General features: G+C 38.5%; 1 protein-coding gene across 3 annotated transcripts in view; it reads right to left on the bottom strand.

The window, feature by feature from the left end:
- LOC126293481 (platelet endothelial aggregation receptor 1) overlaps positions 1-17345 on the bottom strand; it is an 800502-nt gene that overhangs the window by 12934 nt on the left and 770223 nt on the right. The window contains exon 10 of one of the 3 annotated variants that reach the window (XM_049986727.1): positions 9017-9048. The exons of the other annotated variants lie outside the window; for them this stretch is intronic. Coding sequence (XP_049842684.1) covers positions 9032-9048 — 17 coding nt within the window. The 3' untranslated portion in view covers positions 9017-9031. The remainder of the gene's footprint in view (positions 1-9016; positions 9049-17345) is intronic. 3 annotated transcript variants of the gene reach the window in all.

Below are 17345 nucleotides of genomic sequence, written 5' to 3'. Positions count from 1 at the left end.
CTGTTGTGATTTCCCCATACACTAAAATTGCTAAATTGCAAGATATTAATGTCTTCTTTGTTCACCCAAGCTGAACAGGTTTCCAGTGATTTTGGTTCATTGATCCTTTTTCCCATTCCCCAAACACTTTATCTAAGATTAGATTGAGTGGTGACACTCCCTCTCCTTAGTGAATACCTGTTTTGTTGTCGAAACGTTCTGATTTTTCCATCATAAATTTTACCTTGGACTTTGTGTCTAGTCCCTATCCTTCTGGGACACTGAAAAGAGACTGTTGTTAAACTAAGTCATGCCTTTTTGAAATCAATAAAATTGTAGATGACTGGGCTGTTATGGGTTGCCTTATATTTTAGTACTGTATTTAGGTTGAAGAGCTATTCTACACATGGACACCTTGATAGAAAGCTCGTTCAGTATTCAGTGATATTATGTTAAAGGTGTAAGTGTGTTCTTTGAAATAAACATGCTGCAAATATCTTGCATGTGACCTGAAGGAGAGAGATCCTTCTCTAGTTATTTACATCTGTTCCACCACATTTTTTTGTGGGATGGGCGAATGAACATGTACTTCCAATCTTCTGGAAGTTTTTATGTGTGCCAAATATCAGTGATGATTTAAGTTATTTCCACAAGTGTGTTTGTCCCTATATGCTTCAATAACTTCCTGATGATGCTGTCTTCCCCAGATGTCCTGTTCTTTTTGAGCAAAGGATATGCTTACAAAGTGTAGCTCAGGGAAGTATCTCCACACAGTTGCCATGATTTGTCAGAGCAAGTTTATTGTCCTCCTTTTTGAAGCACAGATCCTGAGGTGTGTTTCAATGGATATTTCCAAGCACATTCTGTAAATGTCATGTGTGTTGACTACACTCAAGTTCTTTTCAATAATTTAATATTGCTTGCTCTCTATGTGTCTCCTCTTTATCGGTCTGGTTAATTTAGTCACTTGCTTTCTAATCTCGAAAAGTCTTCTTTAGTCTTGGGTGAATTTTTACCATTATGTTTCTGGAAGGCTCTCTTTTATTCCTCCAAAGGGTCTTCATGTACTGAATCCCACCAAAATTGTTTCATTTTCTTTTTCTGCAGGGCAGCTTTTTGGCTTTCTGTATAATCTTGGTTTGGAACTGTTCCCAGGTGATTGCTTCTTCTTTCTCCCATTTCTATTTTATATTAGTTTCTTAGATATTTTTTGTGTCAAATTTATGAAGGCTTGTACTGTTGCAGTGCACTATTTTGGGGTAAACTTAACCCTTACGTGCACAAGATAGTGAACGGAATTGATGTTTACACCTCTGTGGATCTTTACATTGAGAACTTCCTTCTGTGAATGATATGTGATGGTAATATGATTGATTTAGTGGTCAACAAGCAACTGAATGGGTCCCTGCAGGTTACTGGCTTTCAGAAATGTTTTCCCAGAGAGGTTGACATGGCGTTCAGATTCTTTTGTTGACACAAAACAATGGATCTAGCCCTATTCTCGTAGGTGAATTTATGTGCTGGGGAACTGCTAACAATTTTTTGGTGTACATACTATCCACCAAGTTACTCACTGAAATAGTGTAGAAGGATTCTTATATCCATAATTTATTATCATCATTATCAATACTTCTTTTTTTATAGCTGAAAGTTTGTGACACATAACATGATCCTCTCAATAGTCTGTCTCCATTTTTCCCAGTCTTTTGTAGGTTTCGTTTGTTTTTCCTTTTCTATAATCTTGATTTTCTTCCCTGCAGTCTTTCCCCTATGACTTTCCCTTGGATGATCATCTCTTTCAAGTAATCAACCTTGAAAAAGACGATCATCGTAAGCAAAGTCTTTATTCTACATCATACTACATCCAATGTACAATAGCTATATAAACAATACAATATTGTTTTTACTTTAATTTTTTTAGAAAGGTTGTAAAACTTTTGATTTAATTTGTTGTGTGCTATATTTTACATAAGCAACACTTGGTTCAAGAACCATAAAAGAAGGTTGTATACATGGAAGAATCCTGGAGATACTAAAAGGTATCAGGTAGATTATATAATGGTAAGACAGATATTTAGGAACCAGGTTTTAAATTGTAAGCCATTTCCAGGAGCAGATGTGGACTCTGACCACAATCTATTGGTTATGATATGTAGAAACTGCAAAAAGGTGGGAATTTAAGGAGATGGGACCTGGATAAACTGACAAAACCAGAGGTTGTACAGAGTTTCAGGGAGAGCATAAGGGAACAATTGACAGGAATGGGGGAAAGAAATACAGTAGAAGAAGAATGGGTAGCTTTGGGGGATGAAGTAGTGAAGGCAGCAGAGAATCAAGTAGGTAAAAAGATGAGGGCTAGTAGAAATCCTTGGATAACAGAAGAAATATTGAATTTCATTGATGAAAGGAGAAAATATAAAAATGCAGTAAATGAAGCAGGCAAAAAGGAATACAAACATCTAAAAAATGAGATCGACAGGAAGTGCAAAATTGCTAAGCAGGGATGGCTAGAGGACAAATGTAAGGATGTAGAAGCAAGTATAACTAGGGGTAAGATAGATACTGCCTACAGGAAAATTAAAGAGACCTTTGGAGATAAGAGAACCACTTGCATGAATATCAAGAGCTCAGATGGAAACCCAGTTCTAAGCAAAGAAGGGAAAGCAGAAATGTGGAAGGAGTATATAGAGGGACTATACAAGTGTTATGTACTTGAGGACAATATTATGGAAATGGAAGAGGATGTAGATGAAGATGAAATGGGAGATATGATACTGTGTGAAGAGTTTGACAGAGCACTGAAAGGCCTGAGTCGATACAAGGCCCCCAGAGTAGACAACATTCCATTAGAACTACTGACAGCCTTGAGAGAGCCAATCCTGACAAAACTCTACCATCTGGTGAGCAAGATGTATTAGACAGGCGAGATACCCTCAGACTTCAAGAAGAATATAATAATTCCAATCCCAAAGAAAGCAAGTGTTGACAGATGTGAAAATTACTGAACTATCAGTTTCATAAGTCACAGCTGCAAAATACTAACGCGAATTCTCTACAGACGAATGGAAAAACTGGTAGAAGCCAACCTTGGGGAAGATCAGTTGGGATCCTGTAGAAATGTTGGAACATGTGAGGCAAAACTGACCCTACGACTTATCTTAGAAGCTAGATTAAGGAAGGGCAAACCTACATTTCTAGCATTTGTAGACTTAGAGAAAGCTTTTGACAATGTTGACTGGAATACTCTCTTTCAAATTCTGAAGGTGGCAGGGATAAAATACAGGGAGCAAAAGGCTATTTACAATTTGTACAGAAACCAGATGGCAGTTATAAGGGTCGAGGGGTATGAAAAGGAAGCAGTGGTTGGGAAGGGAGTGAGACAGGGTTGTAGTCTCTCCCCGATGTTATTCAATCTATATATTGAGCAAGCAGTGGAGGAAACAAAAGAAAAATTCGGAGTAAGTATTCAAATCCATGGAGAAGAAATAAAAACTTTGAGGTTCGCCGATGACATTGTAATTCTGTCAGAGACAGCAAAGGACTTGGAAGAGCAGTTGAACGGAATGGACAGTGTCTTGAAAGGAGGATATATGATGAACATTAACAAAAGCAAAACGAGGATAATGGAATGTAGTCAAATTAAGTCGGGTGATGCTGAGGGAATTAGATTAGGAAATGAGACACTTCAAGTAGTAAAGGAGTTTTATTATTTGGGGAGCAAAATAACTGATGATGGTCAAAGTAGAGAGAATATAAAATGTAGACTGGCAATGGGAAGGAAAGCATTTCTGAAGAAGGGAAATTTGTTCACATCGAGTATACATTTAAGTGTCAGGAAGTCATTTTTGAAAGTATTTGTATGGAGTGTAGCCATGTATGGAAGTGAAACATGGATGATAAATAGTTTGGACAAGAAGATAATAGAAGGTTTTGAAATGTGGTGCTACAGAAGAATGCTGAATATTAGATGGTAGATCACATAACTAATGAGGAAGTATTGAATAGGATTGGGGAGAAGAGAAGTTTGTGGCACAACTTGACTAGAAGAAGGGATCGATTGGTAGGACATGTTCTGAGGCATCCAGGGATCACCAATTTAGTATTGGAGGACAGCATGGAGAGTAAAAGTCATAGAGGGAGACCAAGAAATGAATACACTAAGCAGATTCAGAAGGATGTAAGTTGTGGTAGGTACTGGGAGATGAAGAAGCTCGCACGGGATAGAGTAGCTGGAGATCTGCATCAAACCAGTCTCAGGACTTATCAATAATACTTAATTTCTATTGGAACTACTTACGAAATAATAATTTTTATGTAGAAAAGTGGTAGAAATGTAGTTTTTTTGGGGGGAGGGGTGGGGGACAGATCTGACACTTCTGCCAAGAATGTAGGATCACCTCGCTATGACTGTTGTGGTCTTAAATGGATACTAAGAGATAGACATGGAGCTGACAAAAGTCATGGGATACCTCCTAATACCATTCCGGACCTTCTTTTGCATGGAGTAGGCAGAAACTTTATGTGGCATTGCCACAACAACTTGTTGGAAGTCTCCCATAGAAATATTGAGCCATGCTGCCTCTATAGCTGTCCGTAACTGTGCAAGTGTTGTCAGAGCAGGAGTCTGTGCACAAACTGACATTGGGTGATCTGGGTGGTCAAATCATTCACTTGAATTGTCCAGAATGTTCTCCAAACCAACTGCAAACAGTTGTGGCACGGAAATTTTGATCCATAAAAATTCCATCATCTTTTGGGAACATGAAGTGCATGAATGGCTGCAAATGGTCTCCAAGTAGTCGCACATAACCATTTCCAGTCAACGACCCAGTCCTTTCCAAGAAAACACAGCCCACACCATTATGAAGCCACCACCAGCTTGCACTGTGGCTTGCTGACAACTTGGGTTCGTGGCTTTGTGGGCTGTGCACCACATTCGAATCCTACCATCAGCACTTACTAACTGAAATTCATCTAGGATCCAATTGGTATGCTCATGAACTCAGGAGAGGTGCTGCTGGTGATTTTGTGCCATTATCAAAGGCACTTGTGTTGCTCTTCTGCTGCTATGCCTATTAATGGCAATTTCACCACACTACCCTAATGGATATGTTTGTTGTACACCCCACATTGATTTCTGCAGTTATTTCATTCAGTGTTGCTTGCCTGTTGGCGCTGACAACTCTATGCAAACGCCATCACTCTCAGTTGTTAAGTGAAGGCCATATGCCATTGAAGAGGTTATGCCAGAAATTTGATATTCTCAACACATTCTTGACACTGTGGCTCTTAGAATATTGAATTACTTAAGGGTTTCAGAAATGGAATGTCCTATTCATCTACCTCCAGATACTATTCCACATTCAAAAACTGTCAATTCACAGCAATAATCAAGTCAGAATCCTTTTTGCATGTATCACCTGAGTACAAATAACTGCTCTGCTGATGCACTGTTCTTTCATATCTCGTGTCTGTGATACTACTGCCATACATACATGTGTATATCACTATCCCATGACTTTTATCACCTCAGTGTGTAGTTGGTAATGGTTATTTACATATTACACACAGGATTATTATAAGTACCTTTGGGACTATCAGAATTTGTGCTACGTAATGGTTGAACTTTACGATAGTTGATATACTAATGAAAAAGAAGTATTTTTTTGTAACATTTTACTACAAATTAACACTTGTCGCATTTTATTGTAAATATTTCCACTACTCCTCATCTCTTGCCAAACATTACACTCCCAGATCAAGTGGGAGACACCTAAATTGGTCGATAAGTGTGTTATTGATTACCAAAATATCTGACATAAATAGCTGTACTTGTCGATTGCATTGACATAGAAGCTTCTATAAGGGCCATTCAAAAAGAAACGAGCCAGAGGCATAATTACAAAACCCAGTACCAGTATGTTAGAAGTACTGACCCTGGCTATTGAGACACTTGTCCAACTGAGACACACGGCGGTGAATGGCTGTCTCATAAAATTCCCGGGACTGTGATGTTAACCAGTTCCATACGTACAGCTGGATGTTGTCATCCGAGGTGAATCATTTGCCCCTCAGAGCCTTTTTAAGGGGATCAAAAATGGCGTGATCACTGGGAGAGAAGTCTGGATTGTATGGAGGGTGACCAAGAACCTCCCATTTGAATTTCTGCAGGAATGCCATGACTGTGTTGGCCATATGAGGCTTTGCATTGTCATGGAGCAGAATGACCCCACAGGTTAGACTGCCTGGTTGTTTTGATTTGATTGCTTGGGGAAGGGTGGTTAAGGTTTGCGAGTAATGCTGGGCATTCACTGTTGTCCCGTGCTGCAGGAAGTGAATCTCAAGGGGGCCATCTTGGTCAAAGAAGAACGTAAGCATAACCTTCCCTGTACTCATGTGGATGGCCTTGGCTTTTTTTGGTTGTAGTGACCCTGGATGCTTCCACTGGAGATTTTGTAGTTTTGATTCTGGTTTGAAGTGAAGACACCATGACTCATCTCCAGCCACCACTCGTGCCAAGAACGCATTCCCTACCCAAGCTTAGCACTGCAGATGAACAAGGCAGTGGGCCGTTCAACATGCTTGCTGGTGTGGTTGAAGACTGTGGGGCACCCATTGGGCACACAAATTGCACATGAACAGTCATTCTTTATGATAGTGTGAACACTTATGACGCGCAATCCAACCACAGCGGCTATGGCTTTCACTGTCACATGGCGATCCTGGGTAATGAGTGCATCTACCAGCTGGACGATGTCATCGGTAATTCAGTGTGGTGCTCCAGACCGTGCATCATCAGCTAACGACACCTGTCCTTCCCTGAAGTGCCTGTGCCATGCCTTGGCCCTTGCAAGGGACATACAGTCTTCACCATACACTTGCGATATTCATTGATGAATGTTCATTCGTCCCACTCCTTTTGCTGTCAGAAAATGAACAGCTCTTTGCTCTTCTGTAGACACCCCCATGTCACTGTTTGCAATGCGACTGGCAGTGATGGACAATTGATGTGTGCTGCTGCTAGCTATGTATAGTCATGTGGCGTGCATGCACGCCCTCTAGCGATGGGCTGTGAGCTTCCATACTGTCATCTGAACCACGCCTCATTACACATGACACGATATTACCCTACTGCCACCGTTTGCACATTCCAGACTCCAGATAATTTCTTTTTGAATGGCCCTTATATTTTGTACACAACAAAGGGACCAGATGCCTCAGTACGTAACATAAATTTCCATTCAATAGCTCCAACCAGTCCATAGAGAATTCATGCTATGTAATGGTTGAGCTTTACAATAGTCGATATATAAATGACAAGAATTTTAATAAAAATTAACAGTTTTCAGAATTTTTCATAAATATTGCTGCTAATTCTCATCTCTTGCTAAATATTATGCTGCTAGGTCAAGTGAAAGGCATCTGCAATGGTCAATAAGTGAGTTATTGATTACCAAAGCATCTGACATAAATTGATGTAGTTGCCAATTGCATTGTCTTAGAATTTTCTATTTTGCACACAATGAAGGGACCACATACCTTAGTATGTGTCATAAATTTCCACTTGATAGCTCCACCCAGTCCCCAGAGAAAATAGTTGTTTATCAGTGGATAAAGCATATCTCCAAGCCTTAAACTCACATTAAAAGTGATCACAAAGGGCATTACCTGTGTCTTGGCAAGCGTAAAAATGTGCTAGCATTTCCTTCAAGCCACTAACATGATTTGACCAGAAAGGCTTGACGACAGACCACTTTGGTAATCTAGGCATTGGGTTATCTGCTTGCAGGTGTGGATTATTCAGTGTGACAATTCAGAGTGATGATTTGTCAACATGTTGTGACATGTTTCTCCCTTTGTCCTTCTGGCACTATGTAGGGTCAGAGGCATCTGTGTATGTGGTTGTGTGCGTGTATGTTTGAGCTGTAGCTTGAAAAAGGATTGATAACAAAAACTAGCAAGTTTTCTTTCTCTTTTGTGTGTGCCTGTGGACGACTCAACATTTCTGCTTTTTGGTGAGTGGCCTGCTTTACTCCTACATTATTTATATTCTACCAGAACTTACCTCCTCATATTTAGACATTAATTTGAATTATAACTCAGTGTAAAAATGTTTGTTTGATGGACAGGTACCAAAAACTAAAAAAAGCCAATTTCTTAAAACAATTAAGTTACTCTGAGACTTCTACAGTGCAGTTCCTGGTACAAGGAGACTCCATTAGGACACCTGCAACAACTTCTGTTAATTGTCCATAGAGCACTTTAGGCAAGGAATCAGAACAAAGGCAAAAAACCAATGCCCTGATTGCAGAATTCAGTCAGAACAATTATGCCATTCATTTTCCTACATTTTGGAGCAGGAAAACCATTTCACAATAAAAAAGTAGATATCTGTTGTCTAATATAGCAACACTCTTCTGGCTACTTGCAAAATAGCTAAACTTTTGAATATAATTCATTCCTCTGTTTCTATTTTTTTACTCCTGTCCTGCTAGGATTCGATATTGTTTCAACAGACAGTTAATTGAATGGGACTGTTTCTTCAGTGGTATCTGTTCATAAATATGGCTCATATGACTCAAAACATTGTCTATTCTCTTTCTTTATGTATATCGGGGAACTGAAACAAAATTTCATCAAAGAAAAATAAATTTTCAGTGTGCTTCCAACAAACAACAGAATCTATGTTTATCTTTATTTCATAATTTAAATTTGCTAATTTTTATTGACATAGTATCAGTAAGTACTCCATACCATTCTGGCATGCATTGCTTCCACATCAAGTTATAGTGCTCTGAAACAAGTGACAAACATCAAATTAAACTTATAAGAGGAATTGAATCCCAAAGGGATGTCCAACAGCCCAGAACTCCTCCTACTCAACATTCAGGGTTTCTTGGGGTGCATTTTTAAAATTATTGATTACTTTTCACTACAGACCACAGGAAGGGAATTTGCAAGCAGGCAAAGGCACTGAAAGTTGCACATATCATGCGACACCAATACATTTAGCCCGAGAGAAATGCAAGCAACAAACCTCAAAGCATTTGAATTAGACCTTTCCTGCAACTGAAAACAAAAACAAGGGTAATTAATTGTGGCAACCTGTTAGATAACATGCATGCTCATGTGGTTAAATAATGTGTTATTAATGAGAACAAGGCAACAATCATTAGCATCTGGCAAAATTCCAGAAGTCCATTGTTTTGAACATGTAATTCATTGCTTTCCATTACCAGAGCACGAGAAACTGTTTCACACTCACTACCTTTGAAAGTAAGTCTCATTATTTCCTGCTTGACTTAAGTTATACAATATCTGAAAATAAATATTACTTGAGTAGCATACAGTTTTTGAACAAATTATCTTCCTCTCAGTCTGGAATATGTTACTGTCTACATTCAAAATTTGATTAGCTATGTCATATATGAATTCTGGTTTCTTCAATTTAATACCAGTACTGCAAAAGTTTTGGACTTGGCATTCAGAACAAACATTACATGTACAATGTAGACACCAGAGAAAATGTGTAAAAGAATTATCACTCCAGGAGAATTGTAAGAACAAAAGTGGTAAGAATGTGGAACACATACTAAGATGACACTCATTTCTAGTAGACTTCAAGGCAGTGGCTGGTACCAGTGTAACTAATAAAGTTTCACTATATAATAATGGAAACTTATTGTCTCATGTGATGATAGAAACTGTAATTTTTTTTTATTTCTCCTCATTTATCCAAATGCACATAACATTAAGTTCTGTAAATTTTTGAGAGTACTGGTGATGACCAAAGTTATTTTTTTGAAAAGTAGACAGCAAAGGAGAAGCACTGTAGGGTTGCGGTGATGAGTATTTGTGCATCAGACAGTATTATGGTGAATAGCATGTCTATTAAGTTTCATCAGTGGTGGATATGGAAGTATGGATAACTATCAGCTTTCATTGGCAATTATAGATTTCAAAAATTGCCACTGCCTTGGGGAAATTAGAGACTGGAGTAGTCTCTTATTTAGTTTATGCAGCTTATAGACACAGTCATCAGCATCATCAGCAGCAGCAGATACTAAAGGAATGCCTTGTTGATGTAGCCATCCTTCTCTGTCCCTCACTATCTTTATGATTTGGTTTTAGTTGCTGCATTTCATACTACTTACAAAATTCAGTAATATGAATGTTATGGGCAGTATCAAAACTTTTTATTTTTCCGTTTCCAAGAGAAAAATAAGTTTTCAACTTGCTAACAATAGGGAAAGAAATATTGTTTAATCACCTCTAAAATGGTATCAATGTTAGACTGTACAAAAAGAGGCACATTGAAGAACAAAATAACCTGAATTTCAAAAGAAACATTTTTTGTGAGAAAATTAATGTATTACTTCTAGTCAGTGCATTCTTGTTGCTTCTGCTGTAATTAAAATTGTCACAGAGAATATAGACTGTGATATTACTAACAATCTGTAGAACCATCATGAGGAATTTGGCGTTAGAATAATCGTTGTCTTAGAACAACTATCATTGGCCATTACTTTTCGCACTCTTCTGCGACAGCAATAGAAAAATGCGATTGGTGTTTCCAAAAGTATTTATATGTGGTATAAATTAATTTCAAATGTTATATCCGGATGCAGACAGCAGGTTTACAATTATCGAATTTTATCGGTTTATGCGAGTGTGCCATCGATATGGGAATTATATCGCTGTTCGTGGAACCAATGTTGAATCTAAATTCAAACACAAGCGCGCGTTGTTCAATATTGCATGTATTTCTATGTATAAAGTTTTCGGTTGCTTATGCTGTATCATGCTTGCTCCTCTTATGCTTTTCGGCAGGAGACGCTGTTATATGTAAGTAACGGCTCCTTCCACATAATAATGTTGTATCGAACAAATTATTTCTAATCATTAAATTGAAAGCAATTTTTAGATAGTTATTTATGCTACAGTGAAATAGCAAAATCATATCTCAATTTTTATAGGTGTACAAATTGTTCTATAATTCACATTATTTGCTGAACTTCAGTTGTAGTTCACTCGAGACAAAAGTTGGCAACGATAAACAACGACTTTGCTGTATTATCATGACCTTCTCATAACGCCTAGTGTTTGTCCATTATGCGATATAGGCAATGCACGCAGGGGCGATAAATTTAAATTCTGACTTTTGTTCTTATTTTCATTTTTGGGTTTAATAATTTTGCCATCCAGTAGATAGTGGGATGACCACAATTATGTCAAAGAAACGTGTACAGGTATATCTTGAACAGGTCCGTGGGACATTCAGCAGGCTAGAGGATAAGGCTTTCAATCCCAAGTCAGCCTCAGTATCAGTGCAGTATCTTTCCTGATTGAAATTTTCTTTTGACTAACAACATTGTTGTTGACCTTTTAATCAGAGTAAGTAATAAGTGTACTAATTTCTTCTCTGAAAGTGTATTTTTAAGTGTTCTTGCCATGTAAGTTGACAATGAGGACTTGTTTGAACACTCTTATAATATACTGATGAATCTAGAAGCAACTTCACCTACAGAGAATAATTCCTTGCCAGTTAGTTCAGCACTGCAAATTATGGAAAAGGAAAACGAATGCAAAAAATTATGTGACAGCGATGCTTTGGGAATATGAGGTACAGAGGACATAAAGCTTGAATCCAGGAGAGTGTATGTGCATTCCCCATGGAGATACAGTGATCCTATGAGGGATTCTATTATAACAGTACAGATTCAAAATTTTTGCCCAAGGTCGATACTACTGCTTTCCTTGAGAATACATGTACTGTATATAAAACTTAGCAATGCATTGACTTTATTGTAAAAGCCTTATTTGTGAATGAGTATGCAGATGAAAAGTGCAAACACCTGAAAGATCAAGGAATGGTGCCCATAGCTCATAGCACATTTTGGGTTTGATGAGTTGTGTGCCGGAATGGTACCACACTTCTATAATGACTTCAGATGTGACACACTTAATGGCAGGAAGCGTGGCTGTAAAACAGTTTTAAAATACATCAGTGTTTCCTTCACATCAGAAGGAAATGACAGTTGATCACAACATAAGGGATCCTATGCCTTACACTGCAATAGGCATTAAAACTTACTAACAGAGCAAATGTGTTGGTGGACAGGGGCTCCTGTCTAGACCTTTGCTGTTTGTAAGCAACGAAGACTGCTTTTCCTTTCTGTTATTCAGCAGTTCTATTGATTTTGTTTTTGATAATTAACATTTCTTTATTGGGGTGGCTATGATTCTGCTGTGGTTCAATTTAAATATGATGTATGATACTAAAGTTGACAGATTGGTCATATTGTGAGCACTGGAGCAACATTGGAAAGCTGGCATCGGTAATTCTGAGTTTCTTCATTCCCCAAAAATTCCCCCAGCTGCAATCAGTTTCCTAGACAACAACGTGCTGAGTGCATTCTGTTTTTGTACACAGATGGCTTGTTATCATCACAATGGAAGGGGACTGATTTTGAAAACCAAAGGGCTGTGATGAAGTTCCTTTTAAAAATAGGGAAAATATGTTCAGGAATTCTTGAAATGATGAAAGCTGCTTACAAAGAGTGTCTTGTGAAGAAAAGTCTGGTCTTCAAGAGGGTGAGGAGTTAGAGAGAGGTGATAAACTCAATGTGGGATGATGAGGGGACAGGATTTTCTATTTCCACACACAGTGTTATGTGTCTGCAGAAGTTGAACTAAGCTGTCAGCTCAGATCGTCATCTAATGGTCAAAGGTGCCACTATTGCCACTGGATTTAATAAAGATATCATGCACCTTTTTCTTACACATTAGTTGGGAATTTACAAATATTGTGCAAAACCTGTTTTTAAAAATTCCAGCCAAACAAATGGTTATGGCAGGTGACATTTGTATGCAGGGTGATGTTGCTAAATGGGTATAAACTGCAGGAAATGTTTCCTAAGAAGATAGGCCTAAAGAGCAAATAGATTGTATTGACATATGGGCAGAAATTAATGGTGTGCATGTATTAATTCATCTCATTTGCACAGTCCAATGCAACACACATCAACTTCCGATGAGACACTACTGGGTTAGGTGTTCGAAATGACCCCCACGGGCCTCTAAAGCATGTGCTAACATGAGGCAGTAGCAACAGATCACACATTCAAATGTGTCATCCTGCAAGTGAATGGCATTACAGGCAGCAGGAATGTGTTATTGCAGTGTATGCATGTTTTGGATTTGTGTCACATGCACAACTTCTTTCAGGTATCCCCACAAGTAGAAATCTAAATGGCTGAGGCTCAACAACCAGACCAGATATGTGACTGGACCATCTTGTCCGATCCATTGGCCAAGGTAGATATTGTCAAGATGCCTCTGTGCAGGAATTTGAAAGTGTGCTGGAGCACCATCATGTAGTGGTTATATTAGCCTTCCTACCACCAAAGACACTTCTCCCAGCAGGGGAGGCAGTGCACCCACAGGAATTACAGATATCCCTTGGGTGTGAAGCATTGTGGCTAAGGACGACTGGAACCAGGAGATGGTTGCATATTATTCCCACTCACTCATTGAGGTTTGCTGATGGTTCATTGCCACCATACCATGACGATTCTCCATACTACACAGGTGGATGCTGTCAAGGTTGACGGCACTGTCCCATGTAACGGATGTGAAGGAGAATGCTCTACACAGTTGCCTGGCTTACCTCATGATGGTGAGCCACCTATCTGGTGCTGATACCAGTGCCATATGCTACAATGTTCAACACCAATTCAGCCAAGGCTCACATATGAGGGGCATTCAATAAGTAATGCAACACATTTTTTTAATCTCTGCCAATTCCAGTTGGAAAAAATATGAAATTTGTCGTGGTACCTCATGGAACTTTTCCAACTCAGTTCCTATATTTTCATGAAGTCCTGATAGGTGACAGCACTATATGTAGCCTTTAAAATGGTGTGTGCAAAGGAGGTGTATTCCAAGCAGAGAGATGTCATTGAGTTTCTTTTGGCAGAAAGGTAGAGCATCGCAGATATTCGTAGGCGCTTGCAGAATGTCTACAGAGACCTGGCAGGGAACAAAAGCCTGGTAGATGATTGAGAAAGGTGTCTCACATCACCACAACAAGGTTGCACAAACCTGTCCAGTCTCTCATGTACTGGCCAGCAGCACACAGCTGTGACTCCTGCAATGTGTTCATCACCACAAAAATGCAAACAAACTTGTCCTTCCCTATGACAATTAAAGGCTCACACAAGGCTGCATACCCAAGAGGAGATCACAAAACTTCACTGGATTGTTCTTCCTCATCCACCCTATAGCCCGGAAATTCACACCTTCCAGCTTCCATCTGTTTAGCCGCATGAAGGATGCACTGACACTGCATTAGAGGTGTCAGATGCACTCCACACAAAGCACTATGTGAATGATGGGGGAGATTATTGATTCTGCAAGACATTGGCTCTGATGTCAACCAGTACTGTGGAAACATGCGTGCATACAAGCCACTGGTAAGGTGGCATAAGGCTGTCACATTGCACATAGATTAAGTTGAAAAATAGAGTTTTATAGCCAAAAGAGTGAAGAATAATATGGTGTATTGGAATTCTGAATAAAACCAACTTGTTTTCAGAAAAGAAAAAGTGTTGCATTATTTATTGAGTGCCCCTTGTCTATACCTGACACACCTGCCCTTCTTCATTACCAATTCCATTAAACACCCCAGTCACACACAAACCATGGAATACTGTCACAGACAGTTTATGATGTAATTGTTATAGGCAAGGATACTTTTTCTTGTACTGTCATGCTGCTTCCCACCCATTGCCATTTGCCTGTCTGTATGTAAAGACTATTTTGGCCTGTTCCTGTATTGTATACTGAGCCATCACCTCTCAGCACTGCACTACATGACTTGCGTCCACACCAGAGGGAGTCGACAACAGTAGTGAAGCAGATACCCCCATATACTGATGTACTAGTGCACCACCATCATTGACACCATTATAGCTATCTAGAGAGCAGAGCTAAAACGCTAGTACAGACAGAAAATTTCCACTTAGCTGGTGTGTTATCATGTGCGCTTTCAGTCATTGAAACCTACACTGTCAATGCAACCATGGAATGCAATTACAGCCATATGTCCACTTGGCATGTTTTGCTCCTTTATCCTATCAGGGACCAGTTCCTGCAATTTTGTTCCATTTATGACAATTATCTTGTATCTGAGTAGCATCCTGAGATAAGGAGGCAAAGTAATAAAGAGGAAAAAAGATATGAGAAATGCACAAAAAGGCCAGAGGTGAAAGAAGTCATTACAGAAAAAATCCAAAGGCTGACTTTAGGACTGAAATCCAGTCTTTTGAATTTGAGGACCTTATTTTTGTTGGCGTATTTAATTTTGGTCTTTATGAATTAAAGCTTTCTCATGGCAGGTTTGGCATCAAGTCTGTTGCAATATTTATTTTTGTTAACACGTAAGCTGGTAAGCCTGTTTCACTTGTGTAAGTAGTTGCAAATAGTAAAAGCAACAACACAGCTTCTTGCACCCAGGGATCAATACAGACTTCTTTGCTGCCAGTGTTGCATTCATACAAACTATTCAAACTAGTAAGCAAACGTGACAGTTAACTGTTGTTCTACTTTTTCTTAATTTTGTAGAGATTTTAATAATTTTTTTAAGTTACTTTTTTTAATATAAAGAAAAAAGACATGTTAGTTTCACGTAACACACAGGTGATGTCCACGAAATCCCAGGGTTCCAGGGAACGCAGTTTAAGAAATGCTGCACTAAAGAGACAAATCACACCTGTTGAGGAAGACAAAGAAGAATTTCCACATGGGTGGTGGGAGGGATATCAGAGTTGTTTTATGGAATGCGTGTTACTGGCATACTGAACATGGGTGAGGAACAGTGACTCAAACCTAGTCTCCTGCATTTCATGAGAAATGATCTTACTGCTGAGTTATCTGAGCACTTCGTGGTCTAATTCAAAGCACACATCCCACTAAAAGTGACATTCATGCTGTGTTTTTACAGATTCTTGCCGTTGTGCTGAAGATAATACAGTAGTGCCTGAGAAAGGTAGGAAATACATCATGTACACACAGTTTAAACAAATATCTCATACTTTATTTTCTGTTTATAATATTTTTGCATGCATTTTTTTGTTTTCTAGCAGTTATTAAATATTTGAAGTAAAATTATAATTTTCTTATTGTTGTTCAAATGAGAATTCATTTTATGCTTTACTGTGCAAAGAGGTTTGGAAAAAAAATGTGTCAAATGCACTTGAAAATTTTCAAAGGTCATTTATGGTCAGATGTCACACTTAACAAACTGACCTTACTTCATAATGTTACATTCCATCCTGGGTATTCCATTGTTTCCATTGTTTGACCTTATTTCATCTATAATATAATTTGCAAACATAAAGTTAAATAGAACTATAGATAGAACATACATGCTTGCAGGCACCTTAATTTTAAGTGGTGTGCTGTATCAGCACATTCTCCATGCAGCATGCCACTTTGCTGCATGCTCTACTAGTATAATGCATCAAGTGCAGATGGCATCCCTACTTGTTCCTCTGTTCTCTTTTTTGTGTAACATGCATGGTGAAGGTAGGTCCAGTAAGAGTTGTATATGCATGGTGCCAGCAGTGTTTTAATGTGAAGCTCTGAAACCCTCACAGCAGTTACTGAGTTATAACTGCCAATCGAATTCCTGTATATCTCTACAGCAAAAACAGTAGGCATTTCTAAAAGTAATTATAAATCAGCAATGCAGTGCTATGCACAATATGCAATAATTTTACTTTTCTGAGGCCTGAAAATTGTAAGAGAAGATTTAACTTCATGTGAGAGGAAGATAGTTCATCCATTGTCTCCACAATGCAATCAGGCTATTTTCACAAATCAAATGATAGTATAGTTTTAAATAATATTTTCGACAACAGTGGAATCACTACAGACACTTCTGGAATTCATTACTCAAATTTGCACTGTCAGTCTTTAAGAGCAGCGTCTCCATAAGTACATCATTCAGGTTAACTATTAATTTTTTATATAATAGTGCAACTACCAGAACTTAGTGAGTGATTTGTGTGGACTATTGTCATTATTGATTCAAACTAGTCTAAAGCAATCATTAAAAAATAAAAGCTATTAAATTACTTGGATGACAGGTAAAACTGACTTGCTGATTGATTACCACATAACATTTAAAATTCTTATTTCCAGAGTTAGAGGTAAAAATCCCAACACTCTGAAATTCTGACAAATGGGGATTGTTGTCTGCTGTCAGTATCACCTGTATCTTTTGCATTAATGTTTGGGATGAGTGGAAAGACATGTATCCCTGGAAGCAAAACTTAAGAGATAGCTAACATATATAAGTATAC

Source organism: Schistocerca gregaria, chromosome 10, assembly GCF_023897955.1.
Source record: "Schistocerca gregaria isolate iqSchGreg1 chromosome 10, iqSchGreg1.2, whole genome shotgun sequence".
NCBI lineage: Eukaryota > Metazoa > Arthropoda > Insecta > Orthoptera > Acrididae > Schistocerca > Schistocerca gregaria.
The sequence above is the reverse complement of the archived record's forward strand: the minus strand, read 5'-3'. Positions and strand labels throughout refer to the sequence as shown.